Below are 23,412 nucleotides of genomic sequence, written 5' to 3' on the forward strand. Positions count from 1 at the left end.
AGGCATTGTGGGACACTGTCCACTTTCCCAACATGCTCCAGGGCCTATCGTAGCCCTTGGCGGGTTTGGAAGAGGAGGGGAGGGAGGGCTGGTGCCGAGAGTGGGAGCCAGGCCCATCGAAGTCCCAGGAGTGAATGCCGCATTGTTGGCCAGGCCAGAGTCACAGATAATTACCTCAATTAGTGACAATGGGAGAGTAATAAATACAGGCTTAGTGTCTCCTACCCCACCAGGGCTCCGAAGATTAATCCAGGCTGACGGGCGGGCCCTGAAAGGCGTGATGGACAATTCATTAAACTCCCCAAATGCCGCACAACCTGGGCGTGAAGGCTGAGTTAGCCCCCTGGGGGCTGTGCCTTTGTCCCGATTGTGTGTCTCCGCCACAGCAGAGCCGGGCAGCCCCCAGAGAGCGGGGAGGTGAGTGGGGCTCCCCCAGCCGGGCCAGGCGGCGGGAGGATTAGGCCTCGGTCCGGCCCTGGTTGCCCTGGCACACTGGCCCAGCCTGGCTGGAATGTCCGTGGGGGGGAGCTGGCCGAGCAGAGGGGCGGGGCCGACAAGGTGGGGTAAGGGGGGCACACAAAACCAGGGGCAGGAGGAGTTAATTAGACGCCAGCCGAGGAGGGTGAGGGGCCACAATAGGGCTGAGGGGCCGCCAGGGACGGCCCCTTAACTTCCGAGGATTAATAGGGAGGAGGGAAAAGGGAGGGGTTCAGCCCTGGGGGAGGAGAGCTGGGAGCTTCACAGGGTGGAAGTGCCCCCTCTTGCCCCAGCTTGGCACCTAGTTGGCAAGTGGCTGGGAGGTGGGAGGCTCCGGCGGCCTGGACAGGTACCCTCAGCATCCCAAGAATGGCTCTTTCTTCGTCACATGGCACCTACTTAGGGAGGATGATTGGGCAGGAAGGGGAGAAAGGACCCCCTCATTTACAGGGGAAGTAGTGGAAGCAGAAGTGTTTGGGGTCCTGTTCTCAGCCACCCCCTGCCCCATGCCCCATAACCTACTCTGAGGCACAACCAGGAGCCTGAAGCTTTGCTTTCCTGATGAGCCTGCCAGGATGAAGCCAGGAAGTCCCTAGTGGGGGCTGGAGGTGATGTGAGCACATGGAGTAGGGGCAGCTGTGTGTGCTTGCACCTGTGTGTGCAGACATTGTGCACACAGGTGGACCTGTGCACAGGGTCTGGCATTCAGCTGGCTTTCAGTTAATGCTTGTCGAATCAATGAATGAACTTCTGTTTTGCTGAGAGCAAATGCATGTGAAGAAGAGAAGTAGCACCGGGCTGCGCCATGACACGGAGAACTTTGGGCCCTTTCATTCTGAGCCTCCAGCCAGGGCCCAGGGAGGGTAGGGACCCCATCTCTGAAGAGATGAGCAAATATTCAGGGAAAACGGAGTGGCAGTGGTTCCTTCACCTTGAAAAGGGGGAAAATATGGTAGCCTCTAGGAAGCCCCACTTCCTCCTGGGCCTCAGGGAACAGGGCAGCCCTGGCTCCTCCCTGGGAGCCACCCCACCCTGCCCCTCCCAGGGGATGACAAGGGAGCGAGTTGGCGGCAGTTCCCTGGGCATATTTATAACCTGCTGCTCGCTCACCAGAGTCTGCTTTTAGACTAGACGGGGGAGGGGGCAGGGGGGTGGTCTGTCTCATGCTGGGCGCCCCGGCTGGCTGTGGAAAGAGTGAGTAAGGGTGAGTGGTGGGCAGCCCCGCATGGATATTCCTGCTCACACCACAGCCAAACAGCTTATTTTCTCCTCGTTTTGTTATTTTTCTCCCTCTGCGCTGGAGAGGAGGACTGAGCCAGCCTGGGGCGAGGGGGGAGGCTTTGGGGGAGGCTGGACCCTAGGGTATTTGCAGCCCCACTGACAGGGTTTTTCCAGGGTGCGTGTGGCAGGGTGTGTGTGGTTCTGGCTTGCTGACCCCCTGGGGACTGTGCACAGCCTGCCTTTCTTCTCAGCTTTTCCACTCCCCCCAGGATATTTCAGGACTAGTCTTTCCCTCACTTGCTCAGGCCAACCCTGTATCCAGGGTCCTGGCACCTGAAGATCAGAGGGGTGAGAGGTGGTGCATCAGGCACAGTCCTGATGACACCATCCTATGGCCACCACCCTGAGCCTACTGTGGCCCCTGAGATCTTCGTGAGTCTTCTTTCTAGGCACAGTTGTTCTTCCCAGGATGTACCTGCTGCAGCCCTGTGTGAGGATAGCATAGATGATCACAATAACAAAATGACTAGCTTTTATGTAATGCTTTGCAGTTCCCTCCACCCTTTTACTTGTGTGTGTGTGTGTTTTATTACCGCCCATTGAGGGCCCAGCCTAATTCTGTACTTCCCAGCACCATCACCATTGAAATTCCAGCCCTTGGAAGAGAAGAGCCTCCATGCTGAGGGCTTGAGTATGGGAGTCTGCCCTTAAACTTCATTTATGTGCAGAAGGCTTTACACTTCACTGAGCCTTCATTGCACTCCCTCCACTATACTAACAATATCTGAGGATGTGCTTGATCCCCTGGCCAGACTGTCAACCTCCTCCAAGCAGGCACTGTGGTTTATAAATCATTGTATTGCCAGCATTTGGCAGATGCCTGGTATAGAAGAGGTGTCAGTGAGTATTCAAATGACCCAGGCTTTCATGTACATCATCTCATCTGAACCTCATCACCTCCCTGAAAGGTTAAGTAACAATAACCATCCCTGTTTGATAGGCAAGGCAACTGAGTCTGAGAAAGTACGAGATTTGTTGAAAGTCTGGGTAGGGGCAGAAAAGAATTCACCACTTTCCCTTGCTCTTACTCCAGCTCCTGTTTGTCAACCTGGTTCAGAGTGCCCCAGCTTCCAAGCCTGAAAGCTGATACTGACTCCAATTCTTGGAGTTTGAATTTAGGCGAAAGTAGTTGGAGACAGCTGCCAATGCTTTGACTCTACCCTGCTGCTTCGTCCCAACTCTGGGCACTGTCCAGCAGGAGCCCAAGCCCCCACTCCCACCACCTCTGGCAGCCTATTAACTTCTTATTTGGGGAGTTGAGGGATCTAATAGCTCTTTGGCTTATAGACTGGGCATTCTCTGCAGGGTGCTCTTTATGGAAACCCAAAGCTTTTCAGGTGCCTCTTCCCCAGGATCAATAGGTTTTTATTTCTCCCCCTAGGGTGAGGAATCAGAGCTGAGGTGGTGCTGGCTTGGCAGGTAGAAAGAAAGGGAAAGGGATGTCGTTGCAGGATTGAGCAGTTCCTGGCTCCATTCCCCTACCCCTACACATATCCCAAAGGCCCACAGCAGGTCACACATCCAGGGAGAGGTGGGAGGCACCAACAGCAGAAGAGGCCTGAATAAGAGGGGAGAGAATAGGGGACAAGGGGAAATTCTCAAGCTGACTGGGAGCAGTTGTTGCTCTTAGGGGATAGGTGGGGTGTTTCACAGCTCCCCTTGCCCTTCTGATCCTCCCCTGTGGGGAGGGGTTAGGATTAGGGACAGATCTTAGAGCTTAGAAGGGGTTAGTGTTTGTCTGAAGTTAGGGTTAAGGCTAAGGTTCAACCTAGACCTAGGGACAGGAAGAGGATTAGAGTTAGAGATAGGTTTAGGGCCGTGGGTAGGATTAGAACTCCCGCTGACTCTGGCGAATGTGCACACAGAGGCATCACATTGGTGGTGTTAGTAACAAAATCCTCATTCTGGTTCTTTATGGGAATGGCTAGCTTAGTGGTTTGGTTATGGACCACATTAGGGTTTCCTTTGGTTACATCGGTTTAAGCCTAGCCTGCATTTGGATTCTAGCCTACCTGCTCCCTTCTCTCCCACCAGCATCTCTGAGCTTCTCGGTCCAGCACCAGGCTCATCACCTATTATCTGGATCCCCCTGAGCCCAAGATTGGGAGTGGGGCTCCTAATAAGGTATTTATGTGTATATATATATATATATATATATATATATATATATATATACACACACACATATATAATACCTAATAGTATACACACACACACACACACACATATATATATATATATATATATATATTTTTTTTTTTTGTAGAAGTGGGGTCTCCCTGTGTGGCCCAGGCTGGTCTCAAACTCCTGGGCTGAATCGATTTACCCTCCTCGGTCTCCCAAAGTGTTGGGATTGCGGGCATGAGCCACTGTCCCAGGCCAGTATTTGCTTTTCTGGTGGTGGAAGGGCTTCACCCTTGTCCAATGCCCTGACCACAGCTGAAGAAGCCAAGCTTCAGGGACCAATAGCTCCACATCAGGGGCAGCAGCACTCTGCTTTAGTTTCTCTTCCTACTTTTTGGAAGATGGTCACAGTTGTCATTCAATAGTAGCTATTTTCTCAATAGCTGTTTCAGGCAGGAAAAGCAGGCACTGAGGTTGTTTAACCCCCATTCACCAAGTATATGCACTTGTCCATATCACACAGCCAGTTGCTGTTCCATGAGGAAGAAGAACCCTGCAGAGTTGTTTGGCTACTGACCAGGTTCCTCTCTCAGGAGAGCTGGATTCCCAGTGGCCTCGTTAGGGTCATCCAAGGGTTAGAATCTCAGGGTCCTCTGGCAAGGTTAGGAAACCAGTCCCCCAACAGCATATTCTATTTGTTTGAGAGAGGTAAGCTTCCAAGCCTCGGAGTGGTAAAAGGAGAGGATAGCGGACATCACAAACAAGGTTGTGTTCTGGATTCAAGGAAAAGCCACCAAGTCATCGATAAAAATAGAGATTTTATTCTGCAGAGGAAGATGCTACATTGGTGGGGGCGAGGAGCCACTAATAGCTACAGTGGAAGGAAATACTGATTCCAGGAGGCAAATGCATCTTTGAGAAACTGAGGAGAGAAGAGGGACCAGAAAAGGCTGCAGGGAGAAAGGAGAGAAGAGTGGAGAGGGATTGGGTTGGGTTGGAGGTGGTCTTTGCAAACCAGGCTGGGACCCAGCACAATAAATAGTTTTATTTACAACATCCAAACTCGTGGCTCTGTATCCACGTTTCAGTGCAAATTATTTACACACTGATGAGGAGGCAGGACAGGAAGGGGTAGGAGGTGGCCCAGGGAGGCATGGCTCACAGCTGTTCAATGGCTCCACGACAGAGACTGGGAGAATGGGGGCATTTCTGCTGGTTCCCCCAACCTCATTTCCACATCATCACAGCTGCCCTTTTGCCCTGTAAACTCCTGCTTCAGCTACAGGTGGGGAAGAGAAAGGCCCTGATGCCCAGGTTGTGGGTTCAGGGTCTGTACCCGTGGCAGGAGAATAGGAAGGGACCTAGGAGGATCCGGAGAAAACGCAGGACAAAGGGGAAGAAGACAGGCAGAGAGGTCGCTGGCGCGATGGGGCAGGCAGAATGACACCGTCAGGAGCCGACCCCGTGGCGGAGGGGACCCATCCTTCTCTCACCTCCTGGCCAAGCAGGGGGCAGTGCAACAAGGGGTCTCCCGCGGAGAGGGAGGGAGGTAGGTCCGGGGCAGGTTCATCAGGATGGCAAGAGGGTTCATGCCGCCCCAGGCAAGTGGTTTGAGGAGTCCCCAGGTAGGAGGAAGTGGGAGAGATGGGATACGTATGAACCGCGGGGAGTGTGACTGGAGGTACTCGGGTGGGCGAATAACAGGGTCTTGAGTGCCAGCGAGTCTGTCTGGGGGAGGGCTCGAGGAGAGCGTTCCTGGGGGCGAGTCCGCGCAGCGCCTCACAGACACTCGTGCAGTACGCGCGTGTGCGTGCAGTTGCGGCAGCTGACGTGGCAGCACCAGTGGAAGGTGCAGTTGCAGCGCTCGGTGACGCGCTGCGTGCGCGTGCGGTGGCCCCTGCCGCAGCAGAGCAGCTCGCAGCCGTCCAGCGCGGGCGACGAGCTGTTACAGGCGCGCCCTGCCGTGCCCGCTGTACCCAGGCGTCCGCTGTACGTGCAGAAGTTGGGCGATTTCTCGAAGTAGACCAGGTCGTGGGGGGAGGGCGGTTTGTGGGCCGGGTCTTCCGGCTCCAGGCGCAGCAGCTCCGCCCGCGAAGCGCGGTTGCTGCCGCGGTTACCGTAGAGGACGCGCGAGGCGCCGTCGAAGCGGTCGCGCAGCACATCGCCCACGGCGCGCAGCGTGGGCAGCCGCATCCAGCACGTGCGCACCGTGCACGAACCGGACATCCCGTGGCACTTGCACTCCTGGCGCATCTCGGAGAATACGGTCTGCGGGGATAGGGGAAGAAAGACTGTCCCAGGGCACCTGGCCAGAGTCACCCTCTCAGACACTGCCCTCTCCCGGACGCCACGGGGGCCGGACCTCAGCAAAGGCCCAGGCCTAGCTGAGCCCAGGGGAAGGGAGGCGCGAAATGTTCCGCTGAGATTTGGAAACCCTGCCCAACCCTGCTCCGCCGCGGCGAGTCAGTCTCGGCCTCTCAGGCTTATTTTTCGAATCTGTACAGCGAAGAGACGGTGCTTGATTTGTAACCTCTTCTACCTGTCCGCGGGCCAGGCATCCCTTTGCCCTCAGCCACTGTCTCCTCTATTCTCCGGCTTCGTTCCAAGCCTCCGGCTCTCCCAGGACGCCCTCTCCTGGTGCCCCTTGCCTTATCTCACCGACCGTCACTTCCCCAGCCCGATGTTGGCCCCTGCCGCTCCGCTTAGGGTGCGGAGCCTCTCAAAGCTCACCGTACGGCCTGCCTCGTTGTTGTGAAGGTTCATGAGGAAGCGCAGGTCCCGCCCCTTCTCCCCGGAGTCCACGAACTCCCGGCCGAAGAGGCGGCCGAAGTCAATGTTGTCGCTGCAGCCACCCCAGTGCCAGTCGGGGCCCCCGGGGCCGCGCCGCCGGTAGTCACACGTGCAAGATTCGATGGAACCCTCTGAGCAGGAGCGCGCCACCGAATGGGTGACCCCGGCGGATGTGATAGCGAAGATAAACGCCGTTTCTCGACAGCCTGTGGGAGAAGGGAGCGGGGATCAGCGAGGGGGTACGCGGGGCGCGGCCAGCACCCTCATGAAGGGCTTGGGACCGGAATCCCACCCCCGACTCCGCAGTTAGAGTCCTGAGAGCCAGGGCTGGCAGTGCTGGAAAGCTGGTCTCTAGGTCTAGTAGAGAAAGCAGGTGCGTGGGCACGCAGCCACGTCCACGGGCGTAATCACACCTTACTGGGAGGTTCCAGGGCGCATTTTGGCTCGATAGCGGAAGTGGAGCAGCCCCAGAGAGACAAACCGAAGAGAGGGGAGCGGAAGAACCATACATCCCCAAGACTTCTTCGCAGCCCAAAACTTTCGGCCCATTTTGGCGATGCAAGCCTTGCTGGGCGAGAGGCCAGACACACGCCTGCAGACAGCAGCTTCCCAGGCGCTTTTGAGAGAGGCTGGGGGAAAGCGGCGGTCAGCCGGCGTCGGCGACCCGAAACTTTCTTTATCTGGGGCAGTAGCTCAGAAAAGTTAAGCTTCGTTTCCAGGGTGCACGGCTGGAAAACACCTGGTAGAAGTCTGGCCCCGAGCTGGCGCTGGGCACGAGGCACTTGGCAAGGTTGATTGTGTGACCCTCCAGGCGCCTGGGACACCTTCTCTGAACTCGCCCGCCCATGCCCTGGGGGTGACCCCGCGTTTCCCCTGCTCCCGGAAGCGTCGCCTTCCTGGGCACCCACCTCGGTTGACGATCTTGCCGAAGAGGTGGGGCCCTGGAGCAGTGGGACAGTTCCAGCGGCGATTCCGGAACTGCCACTTGCACTCGCGCACGGCACTCTGCAGCCCCCCACTCACGCTGTGCAGGATCCCCGGATTTTGGCGTATCAGACGCCGCTGTTTGCGGCTCAACAGCTGCAGACTGGGCTCGAGTACCAGTTGCAGACTCTTGGAGTCCGTCAGCAGGTTCGTGGAGGAGGCTACGTTCACAATACCCCTGGTGGGACGTACGATAGCTCAGGCTCAGGAAGGGGATCCGCACTCTAACCATAAAAACTGTGCCACCCGGTCCTCTTCCTGGGGGTATGTGGCTGGAGAGAGTGGCGGGAGATTAATAATACGCTGATGACCCCGCTCTCCCAGGCTCACTAATTTGAAAGAACTGGGCGTCCAGACTTGTGTGTGCCCAGTAGTCCCAGGGCTGCTCGCCTGAGCCCTCGGTCCGGAGACTGGACAGAGGAGGTACCCGGAGACCGAGTGTCTACCTTGAATCTCCGAGCCTCTTCCGGTCAGCCTGAGCGAGATAATCATGGCCTGCAGTTCTTGCCCACCCAAGGCGTGAAATGCTTAGGAGTCCCACCCTCTTCTCCCCTCCTTTCTAGGCGAACTCCTGGCCCTTCACTTCCCTAGGTGGGGAAACCTGTGGTGAGGCCACCGCCGTGAGGCTGGAGTTGGCGCTCAAAGGGGAAGGGCGGTGCTAGATGAGAGTGGGCTCCCTGCCTGGGGTATCTTAGGCCTCCGCGGGTGGATCATTCGCCCCACTTGTACAGAGCTGGAGTCTGGGGCAGCTCCATGCCAGAGCGCCCTTCGGTGTCGCGGAGGGAAGTCAGAGCGGGGAGGGAGCCTGTCTGCAGACGGATCCCAGAGCGTGGGAGCTGGGTAGGGTTGGCCCCTGGCTCTGTGCCTCGGGACAAGTGGCGACCCCGCACCAGCTCACTTACCACCATCGGCCACTGCTGTTGGCAGCCAGGGCTGCGGGCAGAGCGGCCAGCGCCAGCAGCAGCGTAGCAGAAACCCAGCCAGGCAACAGCGCCCAGAGCCCCATGGCCTGCCTGGCTTTGCCCGCTCTGTGCTGCAGTTGCGGCGACTTTGGCTGTTGCCCGCGACGGTGGGACGGGACGCGGCGGTGGCGGCAGTGGCGAGAGTTCGCAGTCTGGCTTTAACAACCCTGGGGGCGGGCGGCGGACAGCATGGCTCGCGGTCCCGGCTGGTGGGCTGAGGCGGCCACGGCGGGCGGCACCGCCTCTTATAGTTGCGGCGCTGGCTGAAGTGACGGGAGGAGGCTGCCCCTCGGGGCCGCACTGTGGCACCAGGGCGCACCGGTTAGGGGCGCAGACAATGGGCAGCGATCGGGGCTGTGGTTCCCGCCCGTCTGAGCCGAGAGCTGACGGGTTGGCCGTCGGGGCTCACCCCCGCCCCCTGCCCGGTGGCCCCCGCCTCCGGGCCTGCACTGGCCGCGGACCCCTCCCCTTGGGACACCCTCCCACGCGCGCCCGCCTCACTCAGCTGAGCGTCCGGAGCCCGTCGGGGACTAGTATCCGCCAGGGGGCGCGGCGAGAGTGTGCTGCGGGGAGAGCCCGCCAGGGACCCAGCCCGCCTCGCCGCCCGCGGTGGGGTTGTCCCCTCGACGTCACCCCGGGCCCCTCCGACATCCCCTCTCTCCCCCATCCTAAGTGTCGGAAGGAAAGCTGTGGTTCTGGGCAGCAACTCCGGGGAGACGCTTAACCGCCCAGGAACCCCCGATGGCTGGACAGAGAAGGAAAAAGGGGAGACGGGGGCGTGAGTGCGGCTGTGGTCAGGGAAATCCCGGGGATGAGTTGTGGGGGTGAGCTAACCAAAAGGAGCCTAGCAGTGGAGAGAAACCTGAAGCAACAGGCAGTTTGCTCATGTGGGCCAGAAGAAGAGCACAAGTGGCTGTGTGTGTGTGTGTGTGTGTGTGAAGTGGGACAACATGAATATGGGTGGGAGTGAGAATGTGCTGTGTTCTGAGGGTGCATCCTCCTGTGTGTTGGTACGTGCAGAAACTCCTTGTTCTGACGAAGGATGTTAGGAAACTTTCCAAAGAATTTTAGAATTTAGCTCAAGTCAGAAAGGGTCATGGAGTCACCTTGTCACAGTCACCGCCTGGGGCAGTGTGTCAGGAAGGAGGTGGCGACTGTCGACAGGAGACTCAGAAGCATGATTGAGGGATGCAGAGTGTCTGGACTGTGTGTGGAGTGGGTGGATGAGCATGTGCATGGGAAGATGAAATATGTGTGTATTCGTCATTCTGTTGCCCTTTGTACCTTGTGGCATCCTATGGTGTGTCACACTGTGGTATGTGTCAACCAGTGCATGTCATTGGGGGAGAGAGCCGAGCCTACAACCAAGATGATATTGAGGTGAACCCAGCCTGGAGTGGCTAAGTCTTTGAGGCCTAGGCTCAGAAAGGATGGGAAGTGGTGTGGATGTCCAATGTATGTATGGTGATGGCGAGGACTGGGAAGACAAGGGTTGCTGGCTGCATTGAACCTAGATTAGGAAACTTGTGCCTCCGTGTGTTTGCGTCTCTTTGGATTTTTCTGCCAAGTTTCTGTCTTCCCACAAAGCTCTAGTTCCCACCACACTGGGATACCCAGAGTGCCTGTGACCATCTCATCCATTGTACACTTTTCTCTTCTCTCCCAGGCACTCCTACTTAGCTTCAAGGCCACTTTGGCCTCCTATTGAAGAAGTGACAGGCTGGGCGTGGTGGCTCATGCCTGTAATCCCCGCACTTTGGGAGGCCGAGGCAGGTGGATCACGAGGTCAGGAGATCGAGACCATCCTGGCCAACATAGTGAAATCCCATCTCTAATGAAAATACAAAAATTAGCTGGGTGTGGTGGCATGCACCTGTAGTCCCAGCTACTCGGGAGGCTGAGGCAGGAGAATGGCTTGAACCTGGGAGGTGGAGATTGCAGTGAACCAAGATCGCGCCATTGCACTCCAGCCTGGGCGACAGAGCGAGACTCCATCTCAAAAAAAAAAAAAAAAAAAGAAAAAGAAAAGAAAAGAAGTGGCTGCTTTTCCCTGTATGGGGAATAGGGGGCACTGCCAGCCTGGTTATCATGCCCCACCACCACACACATGGCCCCTGGAAGGAGGGAAGGTCTCTTCTCTCTCCCCATTTTGCAGAATTAAAAATAGATCAGGCAGTTGTCCAAGGTCCACATCTAATAAATGAATCAATGGTAGAGTGAGATTAAAACCCAGACCAATTTGACTCAAAGCCCATGCTCTTTTGACCTTACCAGCTGCCTGCCAGTGTGCAGCAATTACAGGCTGGGAACCCTTCTCAAAATTGATGGGTAAAAATAATTTTTAGGGCCTTCCTGCCTCCCTTTTGAGTCCTAGCTCTCATTTTTTTTTTCATCTCCCTTGTCTTTTAGGATGCCTTCTGACTGAGAAATTTCCCCAGGCATGAACCTAAAGTCGCAAGTCCCAGAAATGACTAGGATTCCCTTCTAAGGCAGGGAAATCACTCTAAGGAATAAATGCCAGGTAAGTTTCATTAGTATTCCTGGGCACTTGTGTTTTAAATGAGATGTATATTAACCCAAATGAAGCCTGATGGAAGTTATTTTAGAAAGAAATGTCCTTCTTTCCCTTTTTTCTTCCCTTTTGCCCAGCCTAGTATATCTGGCCCTTCCAAGGATCCACCCTGAAGGGAAAAGGTGCAGTGGTCCAGTATCCTCCATAGATCCAAAAGTCAGTAGTCCCTGCAGAAAGCACCCAGCATAGATGGCTCAAGTAAATGGACAATGTGCCATGGGGAGCCTGTCCTTTATCCCTTACGAGTTTCTTCCCACTGGGGCCTGGGTCACATCTTTTGGCCTGGTGGATTGATACAACATCGTGAGGGTGGGAGGCTGGCTGGAAAATATGGAAGCCCTGTCTTTGACCACTGTTGTCAAGCAGAGGTGGGAAGAGAGGAAGGAGCCACTGTGCTTTGTTCCAACATTCCACCCACCAGGAGTAGGGGGGAAGAGGGTAAGGCCCCTAGATCTGGGTCACATTGTTTATGACCTGGCTCACATTTCTTTTTCTTTTCTTTTTTAAAATATGAAATGCTTCACAAATTTGCATGTCATCCTTGTGCAGGGGCCATGCTAATCTCTGTATCATTCCAATTTTAGTATATGTGCTGCCAAAACAAGCACCCAAATTTCTATTTAGATCAAATAATCATGATATCAACTGTCCCCTCTTTCTTTCGTGCATCATCCACTTATCTCTCTCCTGGAACATACACATAAGCATGCAGACATGCTGCAATAGTACCCATCTGAAAAACCCAAAAACTTCATTAGACCCCACATTACTGCCCAAGATTGCTCCATTTCAGTGCTCCATTTTACTGCAAAAATCAAAAGGGTTGATTTAATTACTAGAGCCAAGTTCTTTCTTTTTTTTTTTTTTTTTTTTGAGATGGAGTTTTGCTCTTGTGCAGAGCACAAGATGGTATGATCTCGGCTCACTGCAACCTCCACCTTCCGGTTTCAAGCAATTCTCCTGCCTCAGCGTACCGAGTAGCTGGGATTACAGGCACCTGCCAACACTCCCAGCTAATTTTTGTATTTTTAGTAGATGCAGGGTTTCACTATGTTGGCCAGGCTGGTCTCAAACTCCTGACCTCGTGATCTGCCCACCTCGGCCTCCCAAAGTGCTGGGATTACAGGCATGAGACACTGCGCCCAGCCCAGAGCCATCTTTCCTAAAACAGAAGTCTGATTAGTTCATTTCTCTGCTCAAAATTTTCCAGGGAGTCCCCATGTCACTCAAAGTAAAGGCCAAAATCTTTACAGAGGCCTCCTTCCTAGCCCTCCAGCTTCATTGCCTACAACTGTCTTCCGTGTGAATTCCTCCCCACTAGCCGCGCTGGCCTCTTTTCTAATCCTTTGAACCAAGCGTGCTCCTTTCTAAGGGTCTGTGCACCTGCTTTTCTGTCTTCTAAAATGCTCTTCCTCAGATCTCTCCATGTATTTGTTCCCTCAGTTTGTTTTCCCTCCCCTTTTATAAAATAGAATCCCACTACTAATCTCCTTTACCCTGCTTCATTTTTCTCTGTATCAATTTTGACCGTGGATGACTTTAAAGGCTTGAAGCTGAAAATCAGTAGCAAACCACCCCCCTGGAATAGGGTTAGAGGTGAGATGTTAGAGGGGAGAGGGGCTTTGCCTTGACTTAGGGATCTGGAGAGGAAGCAGGGCACCAGGGTTTAGAGTTTGTGGGCAGAGGAGCCCACCCTCCTTTGAAGCACCCACAGGCAGCACTGCCCCCTTGGGCTGGGAAGGCACAGCCCATCCATTAGGCCTGAGTAGAGAAGGGGGCAAAATTCTGTCTAAGGTAATCCCATGGATTTGTTGGGGTGGACTGCTGAAAGTGGGGCCTTCCTGAGAGTCCAGTATACAGTCAGCCCACAGACCCTTTGGTGCCTCCAGGTGGTGGCCTACGGTGCTGCAGCAGAAGGCGCATTAAGCAGAGGGTGGGCAGCGCAGCTGAGCTCACCGCCACGGGTGCATCCATCCCTCCTGGGCCTATAATTTGGGTTCCCCGGGTCTGGCCGCCCCTATCAGCGGCTCAGCAACAGATGAGTCACCCGGGACCCCGGGCCAAGGCAAACATGGGGGGAGGAGGAGGAGGAGGCTTCTGAGGCTTTAGCCACCGCCTCAGTTGCTCGACATCCCCCAATCTCCAGGGGCCCCCACTCTTTTCTTTGACCCCCGCCCTCCAGGGCCCCAGTGTTCTTCCCACATTGCTCTCGTTACACCCTCCATCCCTAGGATGGGAAGGGCAGCCCTCCACTCTTCTCATTGAGGGGAAGGGGAACCAGCTTGCTCCTAGTCCTTCCCTGCAGTGATGAAAGCCCCCCACTTTCCCCCTCCTGTCATTGGCCCCGACCCACGTCAAGGTCTCTCTGGTTCCCGTCCCTCCCCTTTCTTGGAGCTGGCTGCGTGCTTGGGGTATTAGGCAATGGGTGTGCACCCACAGCCCTCTCCAGGCCCCGCCTGTCCCACCGCCCTCTAGCCGCCTGCGGGTCAGTGCTCAGGCCAGCCGGTCGGGCTGAGGGCACTGCGGGCCAGCTCAGGCCACCCAGTCTGCTGGCCTGTGGCCTCTTGTCCCAGAGTTGGGCTTCAGTAGGGAGAAGGAGCAGGACTCTGGGTCCTTGGATTTGGAACAGTCCTGCTTAGGGAGACCTAGGGTCACCAGGAAGTTGAAATCTATTGTAGTAGTTCTGCCCCTCGCCCCTTCTTGGCACCTGGCTCTATGCTGGAGCCTGACAAGGGTAGAATCAGAAGGCAAAAAATAATCCCAAACCTAAGGGGGACCCAGAGACACACAGAGAAATACAAATGTCCATGAGGTCCCCATGGAGAAGAGAGGCTTAGGCAACTTCATTCCCCTCTTCCAAGGACCTGGCAGGAATCCCAGGCTGACTGCAAGAAAAAGGATAAGGACACTGGCAGGGATCATGAATCCAGGTGTAAGGATGAAAACCATGAGATGGGGCTTGCAGATTCTGGTGACCTCCAAAGCCACACGTGGTTTGGCTCTTGTCCTCTAAATGGGAAGAAGGGTCAGGAACTCTAGTGCTCCCTCTTCCTCATCCAGAGGTAGGGAATCAGAGAAAAGCAGCCTGGTCCAGGCTGTCCAGTGTCAGGGACCATGGCACTTTCACCTCCCCAGACTGCTCACAGCCTGGCACATAAAGGTGATCTGTAAATATCCCAACAGATGTAAGTTCGCTCGATCTCCTGTCTGACTGCTGTGCCCGCTATCCAACAGTGACCCCTGCAGCACGGGCAGGACCTCCAGCAGCACAGACTGGAGGCTGGCTGCCCAGCAGGGCTGCAACGCCACCACCAAGGAAGAGGTGACTGTGGTTGTGGGTATCATCCCTGTGCCTCTGCTTGCTTGGGGGCAGTCTGAGTCAATGTGCCTGGGACGCGTGGGGCCAGCCGTGCCTTGGGCTGCGGTCTGGCAGGGGCGGGGGGCGGCTGGAAAGCCTGGGGCCCCTCTCTGGCAAAAATAGCCCGCAGTGGTTAGAGCTTCGAGGGTGAGTCAGGCGGGAGCACGGTGGTGCCTAACCCCTTCGCTGCCACTGGGTCTCCCTAAGGCGGTTTGCCTTTGCCTGTGCACCCCAAGACCAGGCTCTTTCCCGGCTGCCCTTGGGCTTGGCTCCATTTTGGATCCCAAGGCCCTCCTCATCCCATAAGAAGCAAGTCTACAGCTTGGAGCAGGAATCCAGGCCACCCAAAGTGCAGACCGGGGAATCCCGAGAAGGGTAGGATACCTCTGTTGGCAAGCATTCCTGCCAGGCAAGGAAGCATCGGGGCAGGCTGACGATCTTTGGTGCTACCTGAACCTCTGCTAGGGCCAAACTCTGAGGCCAAAGCTGACCCCTCCAAAGGGGCAGGCGCAGGGCTTGGAGGTGGGTGGGAACCAAGCTGCCCAGACGTGTGCTTCTCCTGCCCGCTCTGAGTACCCCAGGTGCGCTCAGACTGTGGGTGCCACATGTGACTGTCCTACACCGAGAAGCCCAAAGACTGTCCGGCTCCATCCTCGTCTTGTCAAAGGCACCTTCCAGCCACCCTGATCTTGGTGGAGAAACTGACGCAAAGAGAAGTGATGAAAGATGTGGCCACTTGGGCCCCGTTCTGGCTCCCTAGGAAGGTTACTACACCCTCCCTGCAGCCTTGGAGACTCCAGATCAGGTGAGAGGAACTCTGGCCACCTCCTTCTTCAGTGGGGCCAAGCCTGAACCCAGGCGTCGGGGGAGAGGGTGTGTGAGAGAGAGAGTGTGTGTGTGTGTGTGTGTGTGTGCGCGCGCGCGCGCCCGCGCTGGGAGGAGGGGGAGGCTGCATTTGCCTGGTCAAGGCTGGGAGTGGAGGGTAGGGTGGGGAAGCCCCAGGCTCGGGGAGGGGCTGCAGCTCCGTCAGCCCGGCAGAGCCACCATGAGCTCGGTGAGAGCAAAGCCAGAGCCCCCAGGCCTTTGCTTGCCGGCTTACTAGCTCTCTCGATCACTCCCTCCCTTCCTCCCTCCCTTCCTCCCGGCGGCCGCGGCGGCGCTGGGGAAGCGGTGAAGAGGAGTGGCCCGGCCCTGGAAGAATGCGGCTCTGACAAGGGGACAGAACCCAACGCAGTCTCCCCACGGTTTAAGCAGCACTAGTGAAGCCCAGGCAACCCAACCGTGCCCGTCTCGGACCCCGCACCCAAACCACTGGAGGTAATTAGACCTGGGAAAGCAGGGAGGGCAGGGACGTGCACACGGGGAAGAGACAGGCACGTGTGTAGTCAGACAGACAGACACGCATCCACCCACAGAAGCACAGAGACGCATAGAGAGCCAGAGATATTGCTAGAGATAAAGACACAGAGAATAAAGGAGTGCCCCTAGATTTAGAAAGCAATGAATGTGAGAGCCAAGGGGTGAGGACCAGACGGGCGACTGTGGAGGAGGGGAGCTTGTAGTTAGGCAAGGTGGGGGATAGGGAAGAGGACTCAGTCTGTGCTACGGTCCCTTTTAGGAGGGAGCCAGGCTCTCCTCCCCATCTTTCCTGCACCTGGAGCCTCTCCTCTTTCCTTGCTGCTCAGGGAGGGGGCAGTGTGGGTGGGGAACTCATTCTTAGACCTTTCTCATGGAGCCTACTTGCCGTTGATGACACCTGGAGGTGACAAACCCCCTTAGGTGGTGGGGAACCTCCTCCCTATCCCTCTCCCTAGCCCTGTGAGGGCGGGGAAGCTAGTTGTGGGGCCCTGGAAAAGGGAACAGTAGGCGAGGTTGTGGAGCAAGTGTTTGTGAGTCTGTGTGTCTGAGTTTGCAAGTGAGTGTGTGTCTGTGTGTCAGGCGTTGTGTCTGATTGGGCAGGGTTCCAGGGGTGCTCGCTTGAGTCCTGAGCTGGGACGACGCCTTGACTATTCTTCTTAAGACCTCCAAGCCTCAGGGACTCTGGGAATCAAGGGGTGATTCTTCTTGCTTTGTTTGAGGCGGAATGAGAAGGGTCAGTAGGGTGGCACCTGTGGGTTAGGAGCCCGAAGAAGGGCATCACTTGTTTCCCCAGGCGAGCCGCCCTATTCCTGAACCCGCATCAAGTCTCCCTGTCCCGCAGGTCCTGATCGATCTGCCCACTGGAGCCTCCGGGCTTCGACATGCTGGAGGAGCCCCGGCCGCGGCCTCCGCCCTCGGGCCTCGCGGGTCTCCTGTTCCTGGTGTTGTGCAGTCGGTGAGCAGTTTCCCTTGTCTCCCAGGCCATAGAAGCACCGACCCGGGGTGGGGAGAGTTGGAGGGGTCTGGGCCGCGGACCCCAGACGCCTTCTTGGTTCCCAGGGCTCTAAGCAATGAGATTCTGGGCCTGAAGTTGCCTGGCGAGCCGCCGCTGACGGCCAACACCGTGTGCTTGACGCTGTCCGGCCTGAGCAAGCGGCAGCTAGGCCTGTGCCTGCGCAACCCCGACGTGACGGCGTCCGCGCTTCAGGGTCTGCACATCGCGGTCCACGAGTGTCAGCACCAGCTGCGCGACCAGCGCTGGAACTGCTCCGCGCTCGAGGGCGGTGGCCGCCTGCCGCACCACAGCGCCATCCTCAGGCGCGGTGAGCCCGGCTGGGCGGGTCGGCGCTGCTGCCGAGGCTAGGGGGCGGGGGGCAGGGCGAGGCGCGCGGAGGCGGGAAGGGATGGTTTCGCGGCTCCGGGAGGGGCCTCTCCTGGAATTCCCCGCCCCCCCGCGGAGCCGCTTTGAGCCAGGTCTGGCCACTCGTCTGGGCCCCTGCGCGCCTAACTTCCACCTGCGTGCTGCCGGCGAGGCAGCTGGGTCCCTGCTCTCCTACCCTAGGGCCCCCCTTTCCTGCCTCCGCTCAGCTTAATCTGGGTTGCACCTGTGAACAAGAGATGCCCCCAGTCCTGGAAGCTTCAAACGTTCCCCATTCCCTCCCCCATTTTCTCTCTCCCCATCTTGGCTGGACAAGCCCAGGCTGGTGTCCCCAGTGTCTCAGCGGGGGTGGGGTGACGCCCCCAACCGTTTAAGGGTTAAATCTGCTCCCCTAATTGCTGGGGTTCCCAGGAGCCAAAGCTGGGAACAAAGACCCTGATGACTTTGAAGCTGGGGAGCCAGACCCCTCCTCTGTGCTGTGGGGGCTCCAGGTGTTGCTCACCTGAGCAGGTGAAGAACGGCTGGAGAGGCAGAGAACAGGTCACTGCTGGCCTGGTCTGGGAGGCATGGCTGCCTCTCCCCGTTCCCTGCTGGAGTTCACTCCCTGAGGTGTAAAGACCCATGGGGGCTCAGCCCAGAGATGGGGGCAGTGCTCTGGGGACTATGGGGTTAATAGGCAGCTGCCATCTGCAGGGGAATTCCCAAGACTTGTGCAAACAGCTTCACCCCTGGAGGGTTGGAGTTGGGGGGATCAGAAGGCTGGCCCAGGAGCCCTGGATCCTGGGGTAGGAGAGGCCTGGTCTCTCAGGGGGTGCTGTCTCTCATCTTCTCAGGGCTCCGGAGAGCCCCTGCCTAAAATGAAGCGAGGGTCCCCCTCCTTCCCCACAGGGCCTGGTGTAGGGGAAGTCTTCGACACCCAAATGGTGAGCATGTTTATTTAAGTCTGGGAAAGGCTTGGCATCCTGAGCTTCTGTGACCCCCAAAACATAACAAAGAAGCCAACCCTTTAAGAGGGCCTTAGGGAAAATCACTCCCCCACCTCTCTCCTCCTCTCAGTGTTTTATAGGGTAATAGCAGGTTAGGATAAACATAAAAAGGGCAGTCTTGAAGGGCAAATATAAAACTACATCCTGGGAAGCGGAAGGGCAGCTCCATAGTTCCAGTGCTTTGGGGGTGCTAGGATGGTGGAAGGTAGGTTTGTTAAAAGACTGATTAACCCTGAAGTGAATTAAAAAAAACAAACAAACAAAAAAACCAACCAAAAAGGCTCTGCTCCCACCTCACCCACCCAAGCTCCCTGCAGGGTTGGGGGAATTTCTAAGGCTTTCAGATGTAGAACTCAGTTGTACACATCTTCAAAGATCTCAGGGACTCCCTCTTAGTCATCTCCCGACTCCAGGGGTCTCTCCTTCTGGGCTAGCTCTTTCATCTACACCTGAAAATCACAGACTTACAGAATGAGAATGGGCCTCAGAGATCATCTTGACCCATCATCTCCCGCCTCCCTTTAGAAATGAAGAATCTGAGGCTCTGTGCTTTCTGTACCCTTCCTTGTCCCATGACTTTCCTCCAAATCACTCAGCTGGTGAATGGCAGGGTCAGGATTCAGTTAGGAATTTCTGGAGTTGGAGGGGGGCTGTTTATTTCTTTCTGCCGCCACACTCTCAGCTGCCTGTCAACCTTACCTCCACCATCACACCCTTCTCATCCCCAGGTTTCCGAGAAAGTGCTTTTTCCTTCTCCATGCTGGCTGCTGGGGTCATGCACGCAGTAGCCACGGCCTGCAGCCTGGGCAAGCTGGTGAGCTGTGGCTGTGGCTGGAAGGGCAGTGGTGAGCAGGATCGGCTGAGGGCCAAACTGCTGCAGCTGCAGGCACTGTCCCGAGGCAAGAGTTTCCCCCACTCTCTGCCCAGCCCTGGCCCTGGCTCAAGCCCCAGCCCTGGCCCCCAGGACACATGGGAATGGGGTGGCTGTAACCATGACATGGACTTTGGAGAGAAGTTCTCTCGGGATTTCTTGGATTCCAGGGAAGCTCCCCGGGACATCCAGGCACGAATGCGAATCCACAACAACAGGGTGGGGCGCCAGGTATGTGTGTACATCTTGTCCTGGGTCTCCCCAGCTTTTGAGGCCTGGTTAGAGTTTGAGAGGCACAGGGAAATGATAGGATAAAGTGTGATGAGTGACTGACACTCACCATCAGCAAGTCACCCAGCCTCAGTTCTGTATCTGTAAAGAACGTAATGATACTTATCTTACAATGTTATTAAGACTGAGCTAGCAGGCCAGTGTGGTGGCTCATGCCTGTAATTTCAGCACTTTTGGAGGCTGAGAGGGGAGGACTGCTTGAGGCCAGGAGTTCAAGAACAGCCTGAGCAACGTTGTGAGACCCCATCTCTATATTTTAAAAAATTATATATATAAAAACAGACTGGGCCGGGCGCGGTGGCTCATGCCTGTAATCCCAGCACTTTGGGAGGCTGAGGCAGGCAGATCACCTGAGGTCAAGAGTTCAAGACCACCCTGGCCAAGGTGGAGAAACCCCATCTCTGTTAAAAGTACAAAAATTAGGCCGGGTGCAGTGGCTCACACCTGTAATCTCAGCACTTTGGGAGGCCAAGGTGGGTGGATCAAGAGGTCAGGAAATCGAGACCATCCTGGCTAATATGGGAAACCCCATCTCTATTAAAAATACAAAAAATTAGCCAGCCATGGTGGCATGTGCCTGTAGTCCCAGCTGCTGGGGAGACTGAGGCAGGAGAATCGCTTGAACCCGGGAGGCAGAGGTTGCAGTGAGCCTAGATCGTGCCACTGCACTCCAGCCTGGGTGACAGAGCGAGACTCCCTCTCAAAAAAAAAAAAAAAAAAAAAGGACAAAAATTAGCCAGGCGTGGTGGCATGCGCCTGTAATCCCAGCTACTCAGGAGGCTGAGGCAGAAGAATCACTTGAACCTGGGAGGCGGAGGTTGCAGTGAGCCAAGATGGCGCCACTGCACTCCAGCCTGGACGACAAGAGCAAGGCTCCGTCTCAAAAAACAAAAACAAACAAACAAACAAACAAAAAAACAGACTGAGCTAGCAAATAGTATACCCAGCATAGTGCCTCATCGTTGGCTGACCGCATAGTAGCTCTTATTACAGCTACCTTCCCTACAGAATTTAGGCATGCTGTGGGCCAGATTCCCAATTTTATAAGTGCTTACAATGGAAAGAGCACTGGATTGGGAGTCAGGACAACTAGAGTTGAGTCTTGGCTCTATTACCAGCTGTTGATGGAAGATGGACAAATCACGCTGCTCTGTCTTCAATTCTGCCATCATCAAACGAGGAAGTTGGCTATTAGCTCACTGCAGTGTCCTTTCTGTTCTGATATGCCACGTTATTCTTGCCCCCATTTGTCCCTCCCTGTGTTCTCTGTTCCCTTTCCTCTCCTGTGTCACTGTGTTCTGTCCATTTGCTGCCCTCCGCTTCACCTCTTCTCCCCCTGATGCTCTAGGTGGTAACTGAAAACCTGAAGCGGAAATGCAAGTGTCATGGCACGTCAGGCAGCTGCCAGTTCAAGACATGCTGGAGGGCGGCCCCAGAGTTCCGGGCAGTGGGGGCAGCGTTGAGGGAGCGGCTGGGCCGGGCCATCTTCATTGATACCCACAACCGCAATTCTGGAGCCTTCCAGCCCCGTCTGCGTCCCCGTCGCCTCTCAGGAGAGCTGGTCTACTTTGAGAGGTCTCCTGACTTCTGTGAGCGAGACCCCACTATGGGCTCCCCAGGGACAAGGGGCCGGGCCTGCAACAAGACCAGCCGCCTGTTGGATGGCTGTGGCAGCTTGTGCTGTGGCCGTGGGCACAACGTGCTCCGGCAGACACGAGTTGAGCGCTGCCATTGCCGCTTCCACTGGTGCTGCTATGTTCTGTGTGATGAGTGCAAGGTTACAGAGTGGGTGAATGTGTGTAAGTGAGGGTCAGCCTCACCTTGGGGCTGGGGAAGAGGACTGTGAGAGGGGCGCCTTTTCAGCCCTTTGCTCTGATTTCCTTCCAAGGTCACTCTTGGTCCCTGGAAGCTTAAAGTATCTACCTGGAAACAGCTTTAGGGGTAGTGGGGGTCAGGTGGACTCTGGGATGTGTAGCCTTCTCCCCAACAATTGGAGGGTCTTGAGGGGAAGCTGCCACCCCTCTTCTGCTCCTTAGACACCTGAATGGACTAAGATGAAATGTACTGTATTGCTCCTCCCACTTCTCAACTCCAGAGCCCCTTTAACCCTGATTCATACTCCTTTTGGCTGGGGAGTCCCTATAGTTTCACCACTCCTCTCCCTTGAGGGATAACCCCAGGCACTGTTTGGAGCCATAAGATCTGTATCTAGAAAGCGATCATCCACTCCTATGTACTATCCCCAAACTCCTCTCCTGCAGCCTGGGCTCCCTCTTGTGGGATAATGGGGGACAGTGGTAGAGAGGTTCTTCTTGGGAAAGGGACAGAGTGCTGAGGGGTACTCTCCCCTGAATCCTCAGAGAGTTGTCTGTCCAGGCCCTTAGGGAAGTTGTCTCCTTCCATTCAGATGTTAATGGGGACCCTCCAAAGGAAGGGGTTTTCCCATGACTCTTGGAGCCTCTTTTTCCTTCTTCAGCAGGAAGGGTGGGAATCGATAATTTATCTACTGAGACTTTTTCTTGGTTCCTGTTTGAAACTAAAATAAATTAAGTTACTGGACTGGTGGATGCAGATGGTGATGTATGTACCCACACTTGGGATCCCAGTCCATAGCTTCTTTTCTAGGTGAATTCTCCTACCTTCCTACACTCAATGACTTTATGTATATCCTGCTGAGTTCCGCAAAGGATTTGAAATGAATCTCAGTGACTTTGTTGGCAACTTTTCCTTTGTAAAACCAGGAAGGACTATGTGGGAAGGGCTAGAGTTCCAGATGTAGGCCCTATTGACTATGTGCCTCAACTCCAGATTTCACCTTGATCACTGCCTTAGAACAAGGGCTGGCAATTTTTTTTTTTTCTATAAAGGGCTAGATAGTAAATACATTACACTTGTGGTCTTTGTCCCAACTATTCAACTCTGCCACAATTACTCAACTCTGCTGTTATAGATCAACAGCAGCCATAGACCACACATAAATGAATGAGCATGGCAGTGTCCAGTAAAACTTCATTCACAGAAATGGGCTGCAAGACCAAATTTAGTCCCCTAGCTGCAGTTTGTTGACCCTCGTTCTAGACGAGGTTGCCTTTGTTCTGGAGTTTTTCAGTCCTAAATGTATCTCAACACTGAACTTGGACCCAAAAGAACAGGTACTTTTTTCTCTGGTTCCAAAGGAGTGAACTTGGGATGTAGATGCAAGACTGATGGGAAACATATAAAAGAGATTCATATGCTTGAAATGGGAGTTTTTCTCTCTGGAAACCAGCAAAACCAGCATGTTCTCTCATGGAATTATTTGCATGTTTTTTGTCCTTATTTATTTGATTGAGACAGGGTCTCACTTTGTCACCCAGGCTGGAGGGCAATGGTGAGATCTTGGCTCACTGCAACCTCCTCCTCCTGGGTTCAAGCAATCCTTGTGCCTTAGTCTCCCGAGTAGCTGGGATTACAGGTATGCATTACCACACCTGGCTACGTTTTGCATTTTTAGTAGAGATGGGTTTTCGCCATGTTGGTTGACCAGGCTGGTCTCGAACTCTTTGCCTCAAGTGATCCACACGCCTCGGTCTCCCAAAGTGCTGGGATTACAGGTGTGAGCCACTGTGCCCGGCCTATTATTATTTTTTTGAAACATGATTTCGCTCTGTTGCCTTGGCTGGAGTGCAGTGACGTGATCTTGGCTCACTGCAAACTCCACTTCTTGGGCTCAAGTCTGGGCCCAAGAGTAGCTGGGACTACAGACACATGCCACCACACCTGGCTAATTTTTTTTTTGTGTGTGTATTTTTTCGTATTAATAGGGTTTCACCATGTCGCCCAGGCTGGTCTTGAACTCCTGACCTTAAGCGATCTGCCTGTCTCAGCTTCCCATGACTTTCCTCAGTTAGAGCTCTTTTGTATGTCATCTTAGTAAAATAATTCCTTTATCTTTTAAGAGATAACATCAACTAAACAGAACAAGATTTTTATTTATTTA

The 23,412-nt window shown here is 55.1% G+C and overlaps 2 protein-coding genes and 1 non-coding gene across 11 annotated transcripts; 1 reads left to right on the forward strand and 2 right to left on the reverse strand.

Annotated features, from left to right (window-relative positions):
* Nucleotides 1-373: 373 nt before the first annotated feature.
* Nucleotides 374-21,992, forward strand: WNT10B (Wnt family member 10B). 9 transcript variants are annotated; one of them, XM_063610612.1, is made up of 9 exons: nucleotides 374-417; nucleotides 10,285-10,403; nucleotides 11,028-11,139; nucleotides 14,374-15,353; nucleotides 15,717-15,865; nucleotides 16,749-16,862; nucleotides 16,967-17,229; nucleotides 19,000-19,373; nucleotides 20,782-21,992. In XM_063610612.1, exons 6-9 carry the CDS (start codon nucleotides 16,789-16,791, stop codon nucleotides 21,238-21,240), a joined length of 1,170 nt encoding a protein of 389 aa, XP_063466682.1. In that variant the 5' UTR covers nucleotides 374-417; nucleotides 10,285-10,403; nucleotides 11,028-11,139; nucleotides 14,374-15,353; nucleotides 15,717-15,865; nucleotides 16,749-16,788; the 3' UTR covers nucleotides 21,241-21,992. The 9 variants fall into 9 exon arrangements, with proteins under 9 accessions (XP_063466682.1, XP_063466683.1, XP_063466685.1 ...); XM_063610613.1 differs by lacking the exons at nucleotides 374-417; nucleotides 10,285-10,403 and adding an exon at nucleotides 7,678-7,803 and having other exon boundaries at nucleotides 14,374-14,524; nucleotides 14,785-15,353; XM_063610615.1 differs by lacking the exons at nucleotides 374-417; nucleotides 10,285-10,403 and adding an exon at nucleotides 7,678-7,803 and having other exon boundaries at nucleotides 14,374-14,524; nucleotides 15,130-15,353.
* WNT1 (Wnt family member 1) lies at nucleotides 4,681-9,006 on the reverse strand. The gene is made up of 4 exons (XM_055295032.2): nucleotides 8,559-9,006; nucleotides 7,581-7,834; nucleotides 6,613-6,878; nucleotides 4,681-6,150 (listed from the first exon to the last, which is right to left on the reverse strand). Exons 1-4 carry the CDS (start codon nucleotides 8,660-8,662, stop codon nucleotides 5,662-5,664), a joined length of 1,113 nt encoding a protein of 370 aa, XP_055151007.1. The 5' UTR covers nucleotides 8,663-9,006; the 3' UTR covers nucleotides 4,681-5,661.
* On the reverse strand, nucleotides 11,695-11,798 carry LOC129492486 (U6 spliceosomal RNA). Its single transcript, XR_008660913.1, has one exon. It is a non-coding gene; the product is annotated as a U6 spliceosomal RNA (small nuclear RNA).
* Nucleotides 21,993-23,412: the final 1,420 nt, after the last annotated feature.

Source organism: Symphalangus syndactylus, chromosome 10 (genome assembly GCF_028878055.3).
Source record: "Symphalangus syndactylus isolate Jambi chromosome 10, NHGRI_mSymSyn1-v2.1_pri, whole genome shotgun sequence".
Lineage (NCBI taxonomy): Eukaryota > Metazoa > Chordata > Mammalia > Primates > Hylobatidae > Symphalangus > Symphalangus syndactylus.

What these genes read in the sequence shown, in the direction of transcription:
- WNT1 (XM_055295032.2), bottom strand. Translation starts at nt 8,662, where the DNA reads ATGGGGCTCTGGGCGCTGTTGCCTGGCTGGGTTTCTGCTACGCTGCTG. An exon ending in CGGCAAGATCGTCAACCGAG is followed by an intron (nt 6,879 to 7,580) that starts GTGGGTGCCCAG and finishes CTTCTCCCACAG; the next exon opens with GCTGTCGAGAAACGGCGTTT. An exon ending in ACAACGAGGCAGGCCGTACG is followed by an intron (nt 6,151 to 6,612) that starts GTGAGCTTTGAG and finishes CTATCCCCGCAG; the next exon opens with ACCGTATTCTCCGAGATGCG.
- WNT10B (XM_063610612.1), top strand. Translation starts at nt 16,789, where the DNA reads ATGCTGGAGGAGCCCCGGCCGCGGCCTCCGCCCTCGGGCCTCGCGGGT. An exon ending in CAGCGCCATCCTCAGGCGCG is followed by an intron (nt 17,230 to 18,999) that starts GTGAGCCCGGCT and finishes TCTCATCCCCAG; the next exon opens with GTTTCCGAGAAAGTGCTTTT. An exon ending in ACAACAGGGTGGGGCGCCAG is followed by an intron (nt 19,374 to 20,781) that starts GTATGTGTGTAC and finishes CTGATGCTCTAG; the next exon opens with GTGGTAACTGAAAACCTGAA.